Source organism: Astyanax mexicanus, chromosome 19, assembly GCF_023375975.1.
Source record: "Astyanax mexicanus isolate ESR-SI-001 chromosome 19, AstMex3_surface, whole genome shotgun sequence".
NCBI lineage: Eukaryota > Metazoa > Chordata > Actinopteri > Characiformes > Acestrorhamphidae > Astyanax > Astyanax mexicanus.
Window position 1 is genome coordinate 21117684 of NC_064426.1, and position 21319 is coordinate 21139002.

Consider the following 21319-nt stretch of genomic DNA (forward strand, 5'->3'; position numbering starts at 1 on the left):
GCAGAGGTAATGTTGGAGTTGGCAGCTATGCCATGAGAAAGATCTGGACCTTTTCAGTTCCTCCTGTAATAGTACCTGGACAAAGATGCCTGTCAACTAAGAGGGATACAACAAAACAATGGGATGAGCCAGCAAGCATGACCAAAAATTGCGTGTCTTGAATTATTACTTTCAGATCGTTCCAGGTGAAGAGAGAAAATCCACGGAAGGTTGTGACTAGCAGCAACAAGCTTCAAAGGAGTTGCCGAAGGTTCCAAAGGATTGCCATATTTAGCAACTGCTGATACCACCACACACCACATGTTGTACTACATTCACAGTCTAAATGTTTGTGTCCATACTGCTGCACAACATGCTTGCATGCCAAGGGGAGTTGGATTTCAGCAGAACATCAATTGTTTTTTCCTCTGGTTTCTTTAAAGTTTGTCTCAATCAACTAGAAAAGTGCTTTGATCAGACCAAACTCTGGTGCTTTGGTCCAAAGCCTTCTACCTTAGTTTGGACCAAATTGAAAAGTCTGAAAGTCCAGACCAGGTGTGAAAGCACTTTTAAAGTGACATGCTCCAAGGCGACGTCTTTTCCAGGGTTGTCCATGCATTTTTAACCAGATAATGCAAGACCACATGCTGCACAGATTACAAAGGCACAGGTACTGGACAAGACTAACTGCAGTCCTGACCTATCCCTTATTGCAACCATGATGACCCTGTACTGCTGCAGACCGTAAGACATGTTTGCTGGAAAACTGGGACAAATTACCACTTGAAACACTCCATTACCTTGTATCCTTGGTGCTAAAATACATTGTAAGCGTTGTGAGAAGGAATGGCTACATTAGAAACTTTATTGGGTTCATACAGTCTGCAATTAAACCAAAGTCAAAGTATGTAAAATAAACACCTTTTTTGGAACTTTACATCTTCACACCATTCCAACTTTGTTTCTGATTTGGGATTGTAGAAATTCAATTTAAAGTCATGTCTTACAGTGAATGTGGAATTTTAACAGCACTTTCTTCTGCATGATGTTTCCAGATTAGCACAATGAAGAGAGCCGACTCAGACTCGCTGCCGGCCAGTCTGTCACACACTCTTTTTAATCAACACATTACGTAATCGCACCACTGGTCCGTGACATCATTAAACTTCCACAGAGAAAAGACCCAGACAGAAGTAAGAGACCATCGGTGACTCAGATGCAGCCAAAAGTGAGTGTAACTTTGGTGCGGGGTGAGACGTACTTAAACACTCAGAGAAAAGAGTTTTCCTTGTTCACCCATATATCTCTCACTCTCTCTTTCTCTCTGTGGTGCAATCAAGGAGCTCACCAGCAGGAGGTAAAAAGAGACAAATACAATTGACATTCTCTTTCTCTCCCTCCCGGCCTCCCTCCCTCCCTCCCTCTCTCTTTTTTGCTCTCCATCAGAGATGAATAGATTTTCTGTGACTGAATGTAGCCCCCAGTTCACCACACACACCCCGGAGACTGAGAAAGAGAGAAAAGGAACAGGTCAGGAGACGCCACAAACAATACACACACACCCTGTCCACCCCTCACACCCCTCCTTTTCACTCTCTCCCTCTATGCCCTCTCTCTACCCCTTCCTCCACCTCCTCCATCCCTCCCACTGGACCCTCTCACTCAGTCCCTCACTCCCTCGCTCTCCCTCACCCTCTCCCTCACACTCTCTCTCAATATAAAAGCCTTCTTTCCCTGGTGTTCAACCCCATTTGCCCCAACATGGAGAGCCAGCGTGTTCTCTCTTCTTACCGCAAGCGCTTCGGGCCTCAGGGCTCCACCGGGTCCCCTGCCCTGTCCAGCCGCCTAAGCACTGGCCGCCTGTCCCTCCACAGCACCCCTCGCCACCTGACCCTGTCCAGCCCGGGAGCCCTGTCCACCTCCCGGCTGTCCCTCGGTGGCGAGCGGCTGGACTTCTCGGCCGATTCTCTGCTGAAGGCACAGTACCGGGAGACTCGCACCAACGAGAAGGTGGAGATGATGGGGCTGAACGACCGCTTTGCCAGCTACATTGAGAAGGTGCGCTTCCTGGAGCAGCAGAATAAGATGCTGGTGGCCGAGCTGAACCAGCTGCGGGGAAAAGAGCCCAGCCGCCTGGGGGACATCTACCAGGAGGAGCTGAGGGAGCTGCGGAGGCAGGTGGACGGCCTCAATGCAGGGAAGGCCAGGCTGGAGATTGAGAGGGACAACCTGGCGGCTGATCTGGTCACACTCAAACAGAGGTAGGATGAGCTTAGTCGACTGTATAGTTAATTAGTTGAAGGCCAATTGTAGTCCTGGAGGACCTTTAGCTTTAGCAGTGCTCTAGTTTTCCCTGTTCTGACAGGCTCACTTCAACAAGTAAGGGCTTACTATTAAATTAATTACCTAATTTAGAAAAAGAACATCCGACAAACATGTAACAATTGGTAAGAGAGGAATAAAATGGGGGAAGAACACAGAAATAGAGTTGAATTTGTACTTTGATTTTGTTTTATTTCAATATTTGAATTAATATCAGGTTCTTAACCCAGGGGTTGCGACCCACAAGCAGGTCCTGACATAGTCCTTAGGGGGTTGAAGGGGGTCACAGAGAGAAAAAGGTTAAGAACCCCTGTTTTATACTATATAAACAGTGGCCTCGGAAACTTTTTGGAAAGAAAATTTTGTTAGGAAAGAAAATTGTGTTTTATTACTGTTTGTTTGGAAGACACATTTTTTTTCAAAATGAAGTTTTTGAGGGTTTACCTGCATCCAAAATACATTTGTATGCTTCAGAGTTCATACAAGCAGTATACACAAGCTTATTGGACAGACAAATGGTTAAAGTGTCCAAACACCTTAGAGTCCAAATGTTGCTACATATCTTCTTGTTTGTCCTAAACTTTAGTCTGTACAAGTTTGCTTCAAGCTAAACTTACGGTGCATTTCTGTGCGCTCAGTCATGGCTCTAATCCAAGCCAATACTCAAAAAACCAGGGGAGCTTTAAGGGTGGCAGATGGATGGATTGTAAAGGAATTCTCTGAGGTCAGCAGGGATGCCAAAGAAATGCGACTATTCAAATGGAGCTCTTTGAATTGTGCCTGAAAGTTGCCACAGCAACGGGTGGGCTGAGAGGCAACCATATATAGGCTGGGCATTATTTCAGCTATAAATTCTGATACTCTGATTGAGTGCATGCGGATTTATAGCTTCGTAATGGCAGAATTCTTGCAAGGATTTTCATCCATCCACCCATCCATCCAGGCATCCATTAATTTATTCATTCATTCATATTCACTTGCCTTTCTTTTCCAGCATGAGTTTCTTCTTCTTTATCCCTCCTCTTTCCAGAGGCGGGAAAAGTGGGGGCAGGGAAGGACACAATAGTTCCTCTGCTAAACCCTTAAAAGTGCTGTGCAGATGTCTTTTTGTCCTGGAAAAAAACATTTTTTAACCAAATGTCTCCTAAACAATTAGCTGCTGACTCACAGTAGGCGTGTTAGCATTAGCCATGCCCCAACCACCACCAGAAACCTGTTTTCTCTCAAACCAGACAGAAGTTATCTGAACCTTCCTCCTTTTTTAGAGCTATAAGGCTAATGTAGCTAACAACCTGACCAGGTTTATACGTCACATTTAGCGCTGTTGTTGTTAAGCCTTAATTACCAATCCCTGCCAGACCAGGGAATAGAACTGGCAACATACTGGTCCCAAGCCCATAACTCTTACTTTTAGACCATGCCTGCTTATTTTAGTGAATTTGTGAATTATTCAAATTACTGTTCTAATGCGTTTTCCAAAAAAGTTGCATATAAGGTTAAAAGAGGCTACTTACTATTCGTAAAAAAATGTGTATCACTTTAAATGGAGCTGTCTGATTACAAATAAAAAACTAAAGTTGTTATGTAAATCAAAAAAAAAAAATCAAAATTTTGATCGAGAATTGTCCATTTATATATGCAGCTATGGAAAAAAAATAAAAAGACTACTTAAAAATCATGATTTTACCAAATTAAAAACCTCTGGAATATAATCAAGGGGAACATGGATGATCACAAGCCATCAAACCAAGCTGAACTGATTGAATTTGCACACCAGGAGTGGCACTATCCAAAAGCAGTGTGTAAGACTGGTGGAGGAGAAAAGGCCAAGATGCATAAAAACTGGGATTAAAAACCAGGGTTATTCCACCAAATATTGATTTCTGAACTCTTAAAACTTTATGAATATGAATAAGTTGTCTTTGCATCTGAAAGCTCTGCATCTTTTTTGTTATTTCAGCCCATTCTCATTTTCTGTCAAAAATATATATATATATTTTTTTACAATTTGACTAAAGAAATTTGAACACGTTCTGTTTCTACTTGTATTAAATGTGGATGAGATCTTTCTCTGACCATATCCTTATGATTTTAACCTATTGTTGGACTTTGCTGTAATATGGATTAACTTGAGCAGCCGTTGTAATTCAATGTATGACTTTTAAACGTGAATTAGTAGAGTCTAATGTAGGGGTACACTGAAACTTTGGATTCATTAGGATTGTTCTGAGGTAAATATATGACTAAAATTGCACTGCTGAGGTAAATGTACTGTGCTTTATTGGTTTGCCTGCTGGTATACTAAAAATGTTTGCCAACTTTAAAAAAAAAGACAGTAGTAAATGTAATAGGAACCTGCCAAAAAGCATATTCAGTATTTGGCTTTGGAAAAATGTTTCCTTTTGTTTGGTTTAGATTTCGGCCAAAAATCTTAATTTTAGTTCCTAGTTTAATGGTTAGTATTGTGCTATTCATTTATTAATATACACACATTCCTGCAGGCCAGCAAAACAAACTAAAAGCTAGAATGGTACCACATGGTACCAAGCAATGAAGTGTTTTAGGTAGTGGTGTGACGAGACAATAATATCACGAGACAAGACGAGACACGATATTGGGTTCATGAGAACGAGACGAGACGAGATTTAAAAATAAAATTTTAAAGAAAACCTCAAAAATGAAAAATGGCTTGAAAACTAGAGTTTTATTTGACAAAATTATATAACGCAAACTTAACAGACTGGTTTCTCTCAAATATTGATTTTATAAGAAATAGAAATAAGAATAAGAATAAAAAATAAAAATAAAACTTATATAGTGCAAACAATAAGTGCAAGCCACAACCAGTCATATTAAGACTATGGTTTGTGTTTTTTTTCTCATAAATCTCTTGTAATTTAACTATGCATAACCATAACCAGTCATATTAAGATTATGCTTGAAGTGCAAACAGAGACAGAACATGTTTTTAAACACAGTACAGAGCTAAGGGATTAGTACAACTGCCTATGAAACAGTCACGTGTAGGATTTACTTACAGTATTTATATTTGGTTTGTGTCTTGTTGGTCACTCTGTTACCGTTTATTGTTTCCACTGGAGCCAAAATGCAGCCAGATATACAACTTAAAAAAGGGGTATGCAGCCTATGCAACGCATAGGGGCGCTGCACTAAAGGGGGCGCCAAATGAAAGCCCCAAATAATTTTTGTTCTCAGGAGAAACAGCCAATCAGCTTGCTGGTTTTGCGGAGCGCGGTGGGCTAGTAATGACAGAATGTATCTCCTCCACCCCCTCCCCCCCTACGTTTGCATACACCACAGTACGTAGTTGCACTCCTGCTGTGTTGCCAGATCCCGCTTAAAAAGTCCCCACTAAACTATTTTTTTCCCAGCGAGACAGGTTAAATATTGACGAGAAATATCGTCACGTTTAATCTCGCGAGATCTCGTGCCACGAGTTCTCATCACACCCCTAGTTTTAGGTGTTTTTGGGGTCATAGAACATTTACCACATATTCTGTATTGGGGACAAGTCAGGACTGTACACTGGCCAGTCCAGTACGCGTACCCTCTTCCTCTGCAGCTAGGCTTCTTAATGTGCACAGCGTGTGGTTTAGCATTGTCTTGTTGAAGAATGCATTAAAGTCCCTGGTAAAGACTAAAGGCAGCATATGAAGGCATCACAAGTTGCTGTAAGATCTCAACATACTTTATTCTGCATTAATGCTGCCGTTACAGAAATGTACTGACAAAACCCATACCATGTCAAACCTTGGCTTTTAAACTTGTTGCTGATAAACTGGCTTTGTGCTCATGATTCATGTTTCATGACACTAATTAAGCAATAAATGTATTATTGCGATTATACCACAGTTTCATTATCGCTGTTTATTGAAAGATTTTGAGTTAAAGAGGACAATACGATCAGTTTGGTTATAAAAACTCTGTGAGTTAAAATAGTTCCATTGCTGCTCTGTTTGTAGCTGCTCTGTACCTAGGGTACCTATTACATGTAATACATGGAGAGCTTTGGTTACAGTGCATTACCAGCTGATAACGGCACTCACAGAATGCCTCTCAGCCAATCACATTGCAGGGTCGAAACTAACTGTGGTATAATAGACAGTCAGTTTTGTGCATAAAGTTTTAGGTGGAATTTGTAACTGGTCCAGGTGGTAGCATCAGCTAGTGATAACAATTATTTAAAAAAAAATAGTTCTTGATGCATTGCTGTCTGTGGGATCAGCGATCATGGGTTTTCACTATAGGCTTGTGCCTTTGCACTTTATGCATTGAGAGACCTCCCAATTTCTTGAATAATTATGCATTGAAAATAGTTTAATGCACTGTAGAGGACAACATATCCCTTTCAGTATTTTCAATATTTTTAAGGAACATTGTTTTTCATTTTTTTTGTAACATTTTTAAACATTTCTTAAAAAACTGGAGATCCTCTGACTGTATTTGCTCCTTAAAGACTCGGCATTTTGTAGTTACTACTTTTATATCAAATTAAGATTAGGATTACCTGTTTGAAATCACATTTTTATGCAGGAATGAGTGTATTAGAATGAATAAAATGAAGTTGACCAGACTTATTTTACTTATTTTACTGTCTGCAGTAAAATAAACTTGAAGTAAATAAATAAATACATAGATAAATAAAATATTTTATTACTATGATGTTGCTTGGGTGGATTATCATACAGACTCCTGGTGATGACCCTCTCTTTCTGTGTGTTTCAGACTTCAGGATGAGACTGCACTGAGGCAGGAGGCTGACAACAACCTGAATGGATTTAGACAGGTAACACACACACACACACACACCTGATAAAACAACCTGATCCTACAAAAGGCCTTGTGTCCATAACAACCACTGAGAGCAAGCTTTACACTTAGATTCAGTCTGTTTCTCTCTCTCTCTCTCTCTCTCTCTCTCTCTCTCTCTGTCAGGATGTGGACGAGGCAGCTATGAACAGGGTTCAGTTGGAGAGGAAGATTGAAGCTCTACAGGATGAGATCAACTTTCTGAAGAAAGTTCATGAGGAGGTGAATTATCCCTCATTATCCACTTTTATTTACACGGTTTATTTATTTTATTTTATTGTTTACGTTGGCAGTATGGGCAGGGTGCCAGGTGAAAGGTAAATTTTATGGAAAAACACTGCACTGATTTTAGACTCGATATAACACAGTGGACCAACACCAACAGATGATGATGATGCTGTCTCTCTTCCTCCATTTTCAAATAAAATACAAAATTTACTGATGGTCAGTGATGGTTTGGAGAGACATGTCATCTGTGTCAAGTAAGTTTTCTGTTCCGAATTGTGTCTGGGTGGAATAGCCATTGTAATGGTTGCATCCTCTGCTCAGAACCGTTCAGCCCTAAACTGGCAAAGTGGTCAGTAGCTAAGGCATCAGATCTCCATTTTCACAATCATTTACTTTTTGTAATATTTTTCTGTATATGAGTTTAGAGGCTTTTAGCCCTTTAGACATCTAGTTCCAATCTTTTTTATAAATAAATATTTAGAAAATATATATAAAAAATATATAGTCCCATTTTTCCTTGTAACTTCATTATTGTACCATTTATACTCTGTACCCCTCTCTCTCTCTCTCTCTCTCTCTCTCTCTCTCTCTCTTTCCCTCTCTCTGTAGGAGATGAAGGAGCTGCAGGAGCAGCTGATGGCTCAGCAGGTTCATGTGGATCTGGATGTGTCCAAACCTGACCTGACTGCTGCTCTGAGGGATATCAGAGTGCAGTATGAGGCCATGGCCTCTTCTAACATGCAGGAGACTGAGGAGTGGTACCGCTCAAAGGTCAGACACACACACACACACACACTCACACACACACACACACACACACACACACACACACACACACACACACACACACACACACACACAAAAACACAGTATAGCTAATGTAGCTAACAAGGACATTTGTCAAAGTGAGATGCTAAATGGACCAATATAAATGCTCCAAAAATACTTAAAGTAAAGTGTTTCAAAATGTTCTTTCATTGAAAGTTAAGAAGGCTTTTTCTCTCCCTGAAAAAAATGTCATTTTGGAGATTTTGTCTGACAGCAACACACATGCAATGATGCTTTTTTTGATTGTGCTGATAATTTCTTGTCGCATTGCTTTCCACAGTTTGCGGATCTGACAGACGCAGCCAACAGGAACGCTGAAAGTCTAAGGCAGGCAAAGCAGGAAGCCAATGATTATCGTCGACAGATACAGGCCCTGACCTGCGATCTTGAGTCCCTGCGAGGAACTGTAAGTTTATAACTTTCACATTAAAACAACATACTAAGCTCTAAATTGTGAAGCCACACACAAATCTAGAATTTAATGCAGGTTAATTACTTTTGTTCTGCATACGTTGTGGACCATGTTCCATGATTCTGAACAGATATAAATGTATCTACACACAGTATGTTTTTGTCTGTTCTTCTATCCTTTGTTATTGCTACAGTGTAAGAAACCACACGTTTTCTTTACCTTTCATTTCTATCTCTTTCTCTGTGTGAAAAGGCACCAGACATTTCCGGAGGAGCACTGTAGAGCCATTTCTCAGATTAACTTTAGATTTGGCATTTCAAAATGTCGAAAGCATCCTTTGAAATGCTGTGTCATGATCTTACCGTATGTACGGCCAGTTATTTCTAGTCACTGCACACTCATAAAAACTGAGAATCACCACTGATTTATATAAACTAGATAGGGAGTGTAGGGAAATATTGAGAGGTAGTATTGGAAGTATAAATAGATACTTTATTGATCCCGAGGGGAAATTCTAGTATAGGGTAGTGTAGGAGATAGAGTATAAGTCAGTCAAAGTATAGGATTGTAAATGGAGTATTGGGTAGTATAGAGAGTATAGTGTAGTAAAGGGTGTAAAAGAGTAGTATGGGTTGTATAGGGAGTACCAGGTGTAATTATGTGGTAATATAGGGAGTATAGAGGAGTAAAAGTGAGTATACAGAGCATAGGGTAGTAAAGAGAGTATAGTGTAGTATAGAGAGTATAGTATAATATAGAGTGTTTAGGGTAGTAAAGGGAGTATAGGGTGGAATAGAGAGTATAGGACATTAAAGGGAGTATAGGTATGTATGCAGTGTAAAGAAAGAGACTATATGGTAGTATAGAAAGTATAAGGAAATATAAGGTATGGGTAGTTTTAGGTGTGAGTATAGGGTAGTATATGGAGTGTAAATAAACATAGGGCAGTAAAAACAGAGTACAGAGCATATAGAGTGGTAAACAGTGTATCTGCTAGTATAGAGAGTATAGGGTAGTAAAGGGAGTATATTGTACTATGGACAGTATATGGTAATATAATGTAGTTTAGGGAGTATTGGGTGTATAGGGAGTATAGGGAATATATGGTATTAAAGGGAGTATATGGCTGTACACAGTGTGAAGAAAGAGACTAGTAGTATAGAAAGTATAGGGGAATATAAGGTAGTATAGGGTGTGAGTATAGTGTAGTATATGGAGTGTAATTAAAGATAGGGCAGTAAAAGAGAGTACAGAGCATATAGGGTAGTTAAAGAAGTATAGGCTGGTATAGAGGTATAGAGAGTATAGGGTAGTAAATGGAGTATATTGTACTATAGATGGTTTAGGCCAGGGGTGTCCAAACTTTTTTTGTTGGGGGCCAGAAGGAGAAATATATTTGAAGTCACGGGCCATTTCATTTACACACCATTTTACTTGACTTACTATCTTTATCTTTGACAGTGTTGTCTAAACTAAGATTTTTCAAATTGATGTTTAATTTCATGATGTCTCTTAATATTAAACTCCTTAATTACGGCAACTTTTAGACTCTTTGGCCCGTTTTTCTGCGCTAGAAATGCGCACCCTCTCCGCTTTTAGACTCTTTGGCCCGTTTTTCTGCGCTAGAAATGGGCACCCTTTCCGTTTTTAGACTCTTTGGCCCGTTTCTGACACCTAGCTTTTAAACTTTGAATCTCACATTATAAAAACCTGCTTAACAGCGAGCCAACTTTCATTCTATTTCTAAAATACCTCGCGGGCCGCTCCAAAAAAGGAAACGGGCCGCAAATGGCCAGCGGGCCCTAGTTTGGACACCCCTGGTTTAGGCTAATATACGGTAGTAAAAGATATTATAGGAAGTTAGTGGTGAGTACAAGGTACTACAGCCTGTTACTGCAGAAGCGCCCTCTAGCGGGCCCGCCGCCGGGCCAGTTCTGACTATGTAAAGTAAAATGCTTAAAAGCGTCAAATATTCTAAACACACCGACCAACTAACCGACTCATATTTCTTAGTACTACTATGACTACCTGCATGCAAATTTTCATCCATCTACATGAAACCAGCCATCTACCATAAAATCTCCAACTGACTAACAGCCTGTTTTTCACATTATTTACATGGGGAACAACTTATTACCTTATAAAATATTATTCGTATGTAAAATAACATCAGATTTTATTATAGACAATTCACTTACTATGACAGCATCCACAATTCAGCACTGAACCGCAGATAAAATATCCAAAAAGTCCTTTATTCGCCTGCTCGCTTCTCGTTACAAACATGCGTTTATTTTCAGCGCAACCGGAAAGTAATATTCTCAAGCTCCTAGCGACACACAGTGGCTGCGTCCAGAAACCCCAAAAGTGTCTCCTTTTTCCTACCGATCCTCCTCCTCTCCTCCGTGACCCGGAAACCGATTTCGTGACGCCATCTTGCCGCTTGTCCGAATACCGTAGGAGACGAAAGAAGCCACTTAAAATCCACCTGTAGTAGGCTTCCAACGGAGGTTACATCAGTGTATCCTACTCCGGAAGACTTTTAAGGATTTTCCAATGACATCACTGCATTCACGCCCACAGAGCACGCGAAAATGGGGAAGGCAACGCCCAAATATACGTCATAAACATATTAATTAACTAGGTTCCTTATCTAATTAAACAGCCAGTAAAGCAGTAATATAATTTATAGTTTAGATAAACTGTATGCTCAGTAAAACTATATTTATGACCCTATGTGTATCATGTTATACATATAAAAACATATATTATTTATAATATATATATATATATATATATATATATATATATATATATATATATATATATATATATATATAATTTTAATTAATTCATTTATTTACTTATTTATTTTAACTTAGGGACTGATGAGGAAACTGAATCCCTCATAAGGCTGAGGTCAGACAGGGCTGCCAGAGTCACTGGCCAGAGATGCGGCCAAAAATGCGGCTGGGAGTAAACAGGATTTTATTGGAATATCTGAATTTTTAACTGTGTGTGATAGTAATGTTCTGAAACGTGCTGAAAGTGAGCGTTGTGATTGGCTCAGTTCAACGGTAGTCAACATCCTATCTAAAAGGGATCAGCTGTCCCATTTCCCCAATTACAGCTCCTTCCCTCCATTCCTCCTCCTCCTCTCCTCTCCCCGATTCCTCCACCTTCTTCCGGGGTAGGAGAGGAGGAGTAGGAAAGGAGGAGTAGGAGAGAAGGAGTAGCAAAAGTTTCTGGACGCAGCCATAATTTGCCCTGACTGGCTTTGCCCCCCCATGAATTTCAGGCCGCACACAGCGCACACACGTGTGACTTTGTGTGTCATATTATTAAAAAAATATTAATATTACTTTGAATATTATAATTTGTTCTATCATAAAACAAACAAAAAATATTACAAACTCTTGTTGTTTCTTCTTTATATTTAGAGAGGTTAGGAGCCCTCTGGAGAGGTTTTAAACTCTTTGGAGACGCCTAGTGGACACCTAATATAATGCTATGTAGTTTCTTAGTGCTTTCTTGTATCTTTTCCAATTTTTGTAATTTGTTTGTCAAGACCCTGCAGGAAATGTAGAGAAGGACTGATTTTTCATCACCAACATCTATACACACATTGCACTGTAAACTCCAAATATAACAGGTGCTTTTTTTTTTAACATTTTTTTTCTGCATTTGATGTTTTCAAATGGAACCCAAATAATGAAAACAAAAGTCTGGAAGTGAATTATTGTTTAGTTATTGTTCAGTTTAAGCCCTCAATGGTCATTTTGCTATATGTAAAACTTAAGATATCCAGTGTCATAGGATAGGCAATATAGGGTAGTATAGGGGGTATAGAGGAGTGTAGAGTAGTAAAAGTAAGTATACAGAGTATAGGGTAATAAATGTTGTATAGTTAAATGTAAATGTAGTATTAAATGCAGTATATGGTATTATAGAGAGTATATGTAGTATAGGGTATAAAGGTAATCTATAGATTATTGAGTAAGAGTATAGGATACTATATGTAACTATTGGAATATAGGGTAGTATAGGGAGATTAGAAGAGTATAGGGCAGTAAAAAAGAGTATAGTGAGTACTGGGTAATAAAGGAAGTATAGGGTAGTATACACTGTAAAGAAAGGGAATATAGGGTAGTATAGAAAGTACATGGAAGTATAAGGTAGAATAGGGAGTATTGGGTGTAAGTATAGGGTAGTATTGGGAGTGTAAAGAACTACAGGGCAGTAAAAGAGAGCATAGAGCTTATTGGGTAGTAAAGGAAGTATAGGCTAGTATAGAGGTATAGAGAGTATAGGGTAGTAAAGGGAGTATATTGTACTATAGACATTATAGGTGAGTATAAGATAGTATTGGGTGAGTACACAGTACTATAGGGAATATAGGTTAGTATAGGGTGTATAATGGAACATAGGGCAGCAAAAGGGTATAGAGCGTATAGGGTAGTATAGGCTGGTATACAGAGTACAGGATAGTAGTAAAGAGAGTATAGGGGAGTATAAAGTAGTTAAAGGAAGTATGGGGAGTATTGGGTGTGAGTATAGGGTAGTATATGGTACTATAGGGAATATAGAGTAGTATACAGAGTAAAGGAAATATACAGTAGTAAAAAGTAATACAGGAAGTATTGGGTGTGAGTATAGGGTAGTAAAAAGGGAATATAGGCTATATGGAGAGTTTAGGGCTGTAAAGGGAGTATAGGGAAGTATAGAGTAGAATTGGGAAGTGTAGTATAGGGTGTATAGGGTAATATAGAATAGTATGGTGTATAGAGTAGTATAGGTGTACAGGGGAGTATAGAGTAGTATAGGGTAATATATTATGTGGAAATATAGAATGGGAAATCCATCTCTGTGTCTTGAAATCCCTCTTCAAGAATTGGTCTTTTTTAACCATCTTTTTACCCCCTCTCTGTAGAACGAGTCTTTGGAGCGTCAGCTGCGTGAGATGGAGGAGCGGTTCTCCATTGAGACAGCAGCGTATCAGGACACAGTGGTGCGTCTGGAGGATGAGATCCAGACGCTGAAGGAGGAGATGGCTCGACATCTGCAGGAGTACCAGGATCTGCTCAATGTCAAACTGGCCCTGGATATAGAAATTGCCACCTACAGAAAACTCCTGGAGGGCGAGGAGAGCAGGTGAGCGAGGAGGAGATGGGAGACTCAGGAAGGAGAGAACAGATGACATAACCAAACCAGTTATTTACATGGTTGTTTACAGTGACCATAAAAAAATAACTATGGTACAATTCATATATGAGAATTTTGAAAGGATCAAAACAAATATCAGATGTTAAAAGTGAGACCATTTTATAAATAACATTTAAAACTTGATGATCACACATCTTAGAAAAGTTGGGACAGGGCAACACAATGCTGGAAATGTAAGTGGTACTAATCATTTAAAATAGACTGAAAATGGAAAGTGAAAAAATTTGTTCTGTGGCCAGGTGAATCAAAATGGTAATTTTTAAATGAACGTAGTAAATAAATGTTGTTTCTGGGTGGTGTTGACATGTTGCTTCTCCGTAGCATGATACACTCTAATTTGTGGACTGCATAGTGAACTGTGTTCACAGACAGTGACTTATGGAAGTGTTCCAGAGCCCATGCAGTGATTTCCAGTAGAGAGTCATGCCTGTGTTTTAAAGCAGTGCCAACTGAGGGCCCGAAGATCACCAGCATCCAGTACTGACAGCTGGCCTTGTCAATTGTGCACTGGGATTTTTTTCCAGATTTTTTTGAATATATTGATGATATTATGTATTTTAAATGCATTTGTTTTTATTTTCTTATCACTTACATTTGTACACAGCTTTTTGTTGCTGTTATCAAATTCTAAATAAGTTAATGTTTTTTTTTTCCTGAAATGGTAAAATGTCTCACTTTCAACATCTGATATGTGTTCTATTAAATATGGGTCTATGAGATTTGTAAATCATTATGATCCTAAAAAAATCAATGCAAAATCACAAAGTGTTAAATGTGAACTTGAATGAGGGTCTCTTTAGTAAATGTGTGTTTTGTTCTCAGGATCACAGTTCCTGTGCAGAGTTTTGCTAACCTGCAGTTCAGAGGTGAGTGAACACAGTGCTACAATGACCTTCTAATTACACTTTACCTGGCCATAATGCCAATCTGTTGCTATTCAGCTGTCTCTGACCATCTATCAGGGTCTTCTAAAAAGTGGCCAGCATTTAGAAGCATAATGTAGTACCCCTGCGAGGTATTTTAGAAATAAACTGAAAGTTGGCCCACTATTAAGCAGGTTTCTATGAAGTGAGATTCAAAATTTGAACACTGGGTGTCGCTATCACATAAACCCATTTTAAAACTCTCCTCATCTCCTTTCCTTCATTCATTATGCTTACATTAATGTACTTTTTGGGAGAACATGGCAACTTCAAAGAAACAGAAAATAGACGAATGCAGAAGATGTTTAATTTGTCAAGAATCAGTTGCCGTAATGAAGGAGCAAAATACTAAGAGACATTTTAGAAAAATCTTAGTTTACACAACACTGTCAAAGATAGATAAAGATAGTAACTTAAGTAAAATTATGTGTAAATGATAGTAATCAAGAAAATGTATTATTATAAGAAGTATATTTCATTATTTGTTTTATTACATAGTTTGTGGCCAGTGACTGCACATATATATTTCTGTATCTGGCCCTCAACAAGAAAGGGATGGACACCGCTGATGTAGGTGTTTCTAAGTGTCCAACCTATGGAAGCACAGTGTAGGGGGTTTTAATTAAGTGGCCAGTGAGTGGAAACACAAATTAAGTAGGTGTTTTCAATAAAGTGGCCAGTGAGTAGAAGCACACATTAAGTAGGTGTTTTTAAGAAAGTGGCCACTGAGTAGAAGCACACATTAAGTAGGTGTTTCTAATAAAGTGGCCAGTAAGTGGAAGCACAAATTAAATAGATGTTTCCAATATAGTGGCCAGTGAGTGGAAGCAATATTAAGTAGGTGTTTCTAATAAAGTGGCCAATGAGTGGAAGCACAAATTAAGTAGGTGTTAGTAATAAAGTGGCCGGTTAGTGGAATCACACATTAAGTAGGTGTTTCTAATAAAGTGGCCAGTGAGTGTAAGCACAAATTCAGTACGTGTTTCTAATAAAGTGACCAGTAAGTGGAAGCACAAATTAAATATATGTTTCTAATAAAGTGGCCAGTGAGTGGAAGCACAAATTAAGTAGGCGTTTCTAATAAAGTGGCCAGTGAGAGGAATCACATATTAAGTGTTTCTAATAAATTTAGTCAGAAGTGGCCAGTGAGTGGAAGCACAAGGTAGTCTTTTTTAAATAAAGTTCACTGGTAGCACTGCATTCATTAATAATTGGTTATTTATCTTAATGTACTTAATTTATTTCTGTGTTTGGTTTCAGAAACCAGCATGGACACCAAACTGACCCCAGAGGCTCATGTGAAGAGGAGCATTGTTGTCCGAACTGTTGAAACCCGTGATGGAGAGGTAATTAGACCTGTAATAAAGCTGTAATTATCACAGGAAAATACACAAAAAGACCAGCAGGAGGTACTAACTGGAAGAGATCAGACCTATAATAATAATAAAAGTGCCTGAAAACAGAGAAATGTACTTACAAATCATCACCACCAGAGGGCTGTATATCAGGTCCCTCAGCGTGAGCATTTCGCTTGTCGAATGAGTTGTGCTGCTGGTTGGTGCTCCCCTGCTGTCTGCTCTGATTAAACTCACATGTGTCTCTCTTTCAGATTATAAAAGAGTCGACCACGGAGAGGAAGGACCTGCCATGATCTCACAGCTGCTGGAGCTAATGGCAATGACGAGGAGAGAGAGGCCTGACACGAGCTAGCCTTCAGTGTCCCTCACCATCATATCCACCCTAATGCTTCCAGACACTGATCTCAGCTCATCCCCCCATCTTCATCGCTCGGGGGTCACTCTAGGGGCTGACTAATCTGAAAATGTTGCCACTGATACCAATACTGATGTTAAGGAGCTATAAACACTTCACTAAACTCTAATCTGAGCTGATTTCATTGATTTTAAATCTACAGAATATTTCTCATGCTAAATTTTCACGGCTAATCATATCAGTTTGAGTTAACAAATCCACTGGAATGTGATGTTTTTAACTGTGTGTTGAGAAGTAAACTAGTACAATTACTACAGTCTAATGTAAATTATGCAGTAGAATGTAAAAGGTTTCAGAGCAATTTTATTGAGTTAACACAACATATTTTATTCAACATTCTCCTAAATCATTTATTCAGTTTGACCATCAATAGAAAATGAGTTGAGCCTCAAAAACATGAATTTAATAAACTTCAAAATGTCAGACTCCTGTGGCTCCCATTTGCAGGTCACAAATCCCCCTATACAATAGATGAGGCCATCCTATTATCCGACTCCTGACCACAGAGGACGGTGTTGTTGAAGGGATTTATACATCTTCTGTGTCTCTTGCCAAGCAGGCAGTTAGACAGTCGCACCACTTGAGAACTGTAAAACCATGTACTTTGTTTTGTTTACACTTCTGTCACCAAGAAAGAACAGAAAGGTAAATCTACTAAGTATTGTGTTTTAATACAGTGTTGTTTCACAGCTCCAGGGTGGCCCTACAGTCTAACTGCTAACTGCTGCTCATCAAGCATGAGGAGATCAATCATTACAAAGTATTAGTGTTTCACTGCCAAAAGCCTCTCAGTTTGGGGATGTGATCAGATGGGTTTTAACCTGCAGATGAGTAAACAGATGTGGGGGAGGAGCTATTATATATATTTCAGTTGTTTTGGGGGCTCAAATCAATGTACTGTATGTTGCTGACTAAATTTAAGAACTCACAAGTTGAGTTAACTCACAAATTGCTTTGTAATCAGACCAATCTGATGTTAATATTGTTTGATTTCATCTGACAAACAATATATGAAGTCAGGCCCTAGTTCAGGCCCTTCATCTGTTGATTTACTTAATATTAACATCATTTACAAGCAAAATAAAAGCCATTCTCTTTCTTTAAATAGCTAGACAAAAGGAATGGGAAATATATAGTAAAAGTATGACACTGACTGTGCCCAATATAAGGGATCACAGGTCAGTTTACATTTCTACTCAAGGCAGAAATGACGTTTAAAACACAGTTGGCCAGAGGGCAGGCAGGAAAATGTAGTTTCTTAAGTTGTTAAGAGTAGCATAGTTTTTATCGCCAGTTATAATTTTTCTTTTGATAGATTTTTTGTTTATAGTGTCTGCTAGAGAGGAATTAGACTGAGAAATGTAGTTGTTTGAGTAAGTGAATGGTCAGCGGGTAGGTATAGCAGGAGCAGAGGTCAGTGGTGCTAAAACGGAGGTGGATGTTGGAAACTGGACACGTAATTTGAGAGAGATTTAGTGAGGTGAATATGCTAGAGGTGCTATGAGGATGGATGCTTGTGCACGTTGTTGACCTTGACCCACTCACTTCCTCATTCTTTTGAATAGAAACGGAATTAAGTTTGTTAAATATTCATTTAAATGTAGTCCTGCACTGAATGGAACTAATTATTTGTTGATATGTAAACACTATTTCAATATCCTGTCTAAAATTACAATTTAATGCAGCTGACTGATTCAGTGTATTATATTCATGTATTGCTATGTGCAGAAACCAACGCACACACACACACACACACACACACACACGCTCACTCACTCACTCACTTATAGTCAAGGTGTCTGAGTGATTGAGTGAGCACAGAGATGTGAGCTTTAAAGATAGCAGTGTGTTTAAGTGTGTGTGTGTGTGGGGGGGGGGGTCTCTACACTAGCAGAACTGAAGGAAGGTGGTATTTTAACAGCAGGCCTTGTCGGCAGGAGTAAAATCCGCTTTGTTAATCAGCTATTACCGCAAGTACACTGACCTTTACACTGACCTTTCTGCACTCTTAATAGTGCTCGACGCTCATCTGTCGGACAGTCTGTGTGACTCTTTGTTGCATTGTCCTGTTGTTCGTGTCATATCCAGAGTTCCATCAGGCCCCTAAGAAATAATACTGTCTTTTAGCACTGAGTTGTATGTTCATAAAAGTCTAAAACTAGATAATGACTTCTAGACATGTGTTTAGTATCTCAAACAACTGCTGTGACTACTATCAGCTGCATTAATAAAATAAATCACTCGTTTGATTGGTTTGACTGGTGTGGATTGTTTTGCATTTGAATTTAGAGTGGTGTAAAAATAAAGATTTAAAGTGAGGGCAAGTGAGAATTAAAGCCACTGAAACAAGTGTTTAATACTGCTAAACAGATAAAATCAGTTTAATACTGTTAAAGTCAGTGTAATATAGTTAAAGTCAGTGCAAAATACTACTAGAAATATAATTAGTGTAACAGAGTAAAACTGTAATATAGCTAAATTAAGTGCAATAGAGTTAAAGAATGGGTAACAGAGATGACGTCAGTTTAAATCTATTAAACCCTGCAATATACCTAACATAAGTGTGACAGAGAGGGTGAATGTAATAGAAAGATGGTGAGTGTAATAGATATAAATTAAGTATAACATAGTTCAAGTGAGAGTTAAGTTGAATGTAACAGAGTTGAAGTCAGTATAACTAATTACAGTAAAGGAGTTAAATATAATAGCGAGTGGGTAGGCGAAATAGAGTAAGTTTAATAGAGATAAAGCGAGCATAAAAAGAGTGAATATGGGGCTCCGAGTGGTCCAGCGGGCTAAGCGCTGCCACTATGATCAGGAGATTGCTGGTTTGAATCCTGTTCATATAGCTTGCCAGCTCTACCGGAGCCCTGAGAGAGCACAATTGGCCTTGCTTTCTCTGGGTGGGTAGATGGCGCTCTCTTCCCACATCACTCCAAAGGGTGATGTCGATTAGCACAAGGCATCTGTGAGCTGATGTATTGAAACCGAGTCGCGCGCTGTGATGCTACTCGGCAATGCTGCATCAGCAGCAGTTCAAAAAGAGGCGGAGTCTGACTTCACATGTATCGGAGGAGAGATGTGCTAGTCTTCACCCTCCTGGTGTTGGGGCATCACTAATAATAGGGAAAGTCCTAATTAGTGGGTTGGGTAATTGACTGTGTAAATAGGGGAGTAAATGTGAAAAAAGAGTAAATATAAGATGGAGTTAAATTAAGTGTAACAGAGTATATAATAGAATATAATAGATATGGGGTAAGTGTAAGAGTTACAGTGATTGTAATAAAGTGAGTATAATAAAAGTGTGAATAAACTAGAGAGATGCTAAATGTAATAGAGTTAAAATGAGTGTAATAAGAGTGTGAATATAAAAGAGAAAAGGTATTTGTAATAGAGAGGGTAATAGTAAATATAACAGAGTTACAGTGAGTCTAATAGAGTTAAAGTCATAAGTACAGTAATTATGACTAAGTGATTACAGTAAAGGAGTTTAATATAATATTAAAATGGACTTTTGGTGTAGCAAAATATGATAAAAAGTACTTACCTTTGATGATCAGTTCAGTAATGGCGGCACTTGGAGCTGAATCTCGCATTATGGGACGTAAACAGAGATTTTAAATAAGGTTCTTGTGCACTTTTTAAGTTAATTAATGCCTCGTTTTAAATGTCAGGGCTCTCCAGATACTAGCAAGGAGGTGTGGAGCTATTTTGAGCCTTAATAACGGTGGAAAAAGCGATTTATTGGGGCAAATTATGCCCCGTGTCACCCAGTCTGAAGGGTGTTTGGAAAAACTGTTAAAATTTCATTATAACAGTATTTACAGTAATAGTAAGTTTAATGTAATAGGGAGAGGGTAAGTAAAATAGTCAATGCGAGTATATCAGAGTAAAGGTGTGTGTAATAGAGTTAAAGTCAGTATAACAGTAAATAGAGTAATAGTAAGTTTATTATAGTATTGAGGTGTATAATATGGTGAGAGTAATAGAAACTGACAGTGGGTCTATCTGTCGCGTATGATGTTGGTGTACAGAGAGCAGACACATGTCAGGGGGTCATTGTGTTTGAGTGGTGTGGTGTGTGACGAGGGACAGTGACAGGGTGTGTATTGCACGCTGTGTTTGAGGGAACAGTACACACTGTCTAAGGGGCTGAGTGATTACTGTAGACAGACAGTGGGCTAGATTAAAAAGAAAAACTCTACATTTACTCCTCCACACACCCTCTGATCTACTCAGCAGAGAGACTGAAGGTCATATATTCTATTAATACTCTGTCATGCAATACATTTATGTTTACACTAATGTGTAAAATACACTTAACACCCTTTAAAAAACAGACATTACATCCAAGTTCTTTATATTTCAGGGGCCATTTTGAGCACATTAGTGCTCATTAGCGATAGAAAGAAGAACATCAAAGAAATCCTTTTACAGTTGCTATTTTCTGGTAAAAATGCTACATAACATTACTTAAGAGCATCTTAGGGTGTTAGATCTTAGATGTGATCTAATGACTAATTCCCATGTTAAAGAAAAGCTCTGTAAGCTTTATTGTGTTCTTATCCCTTGGTACCTCCTCATATGCGCTAATCCATCTTTTCTCCAAATCCAGCTGATGGTCTGCTCTGCTGCTTCTGAGGACAGCACAAATGTTCCATAAGAGCATAAGGGGCTCACTCTGGGGGGGCCTGGCTCCAAGTGCAGTTCTCTGACACTTGGCTTGAGTTAACAGGAAATTATCTCTGGTAAAGTAGGACATATTCAGTGAGTCATTTAGGATTCAGTGCTTTGGAAGGGC

General features: G+C 38.9%; 1 protein-coding gene across 2 annotated transcripts; it reads left to right on the forward strand.

The window, feature by feature from the left end:
- Window positions 1-1648: 1648 nt before the first annotated feature.
- Window positions 1649-18767, forward strand: LOC103035120 (glial fibrillary acidic protein). Of its 2 annotated transcripts, XM_007251110.4 has the most exons (9): window positions 1653-2240; window positions 7048-7108; window positions 7258-7353; window positions 7969-8130; window positions 8468-8593; window positions 13530-13750; window positions 14645-14688; window positions 16006-16091; window positions 16355-18767. In XM_007251110.4, the coding sequence occupies exons 1-9, from the start codon at window positions 1741-1743 to the stop codon at window positions 16394-16396; spliced, it is 1338 nt and encodes a 445-aa protein (XP_007251172.1). In that variant the 5' UTR covers window positions 1653-1740; the 3' UTR covers window positions 16397-18767. The 2 variants fall into 2 exon arrangements, with proteins under 2 accessions (XP_049323947.1, XP_007251172.1); XM_049467990.1 differs by lacking the exon at window positions 16006-16091 and having other exon boundaries at window positions 1649-2240.
- Window positions 18768-21319: the final 2552 nt, after the last annotated feature.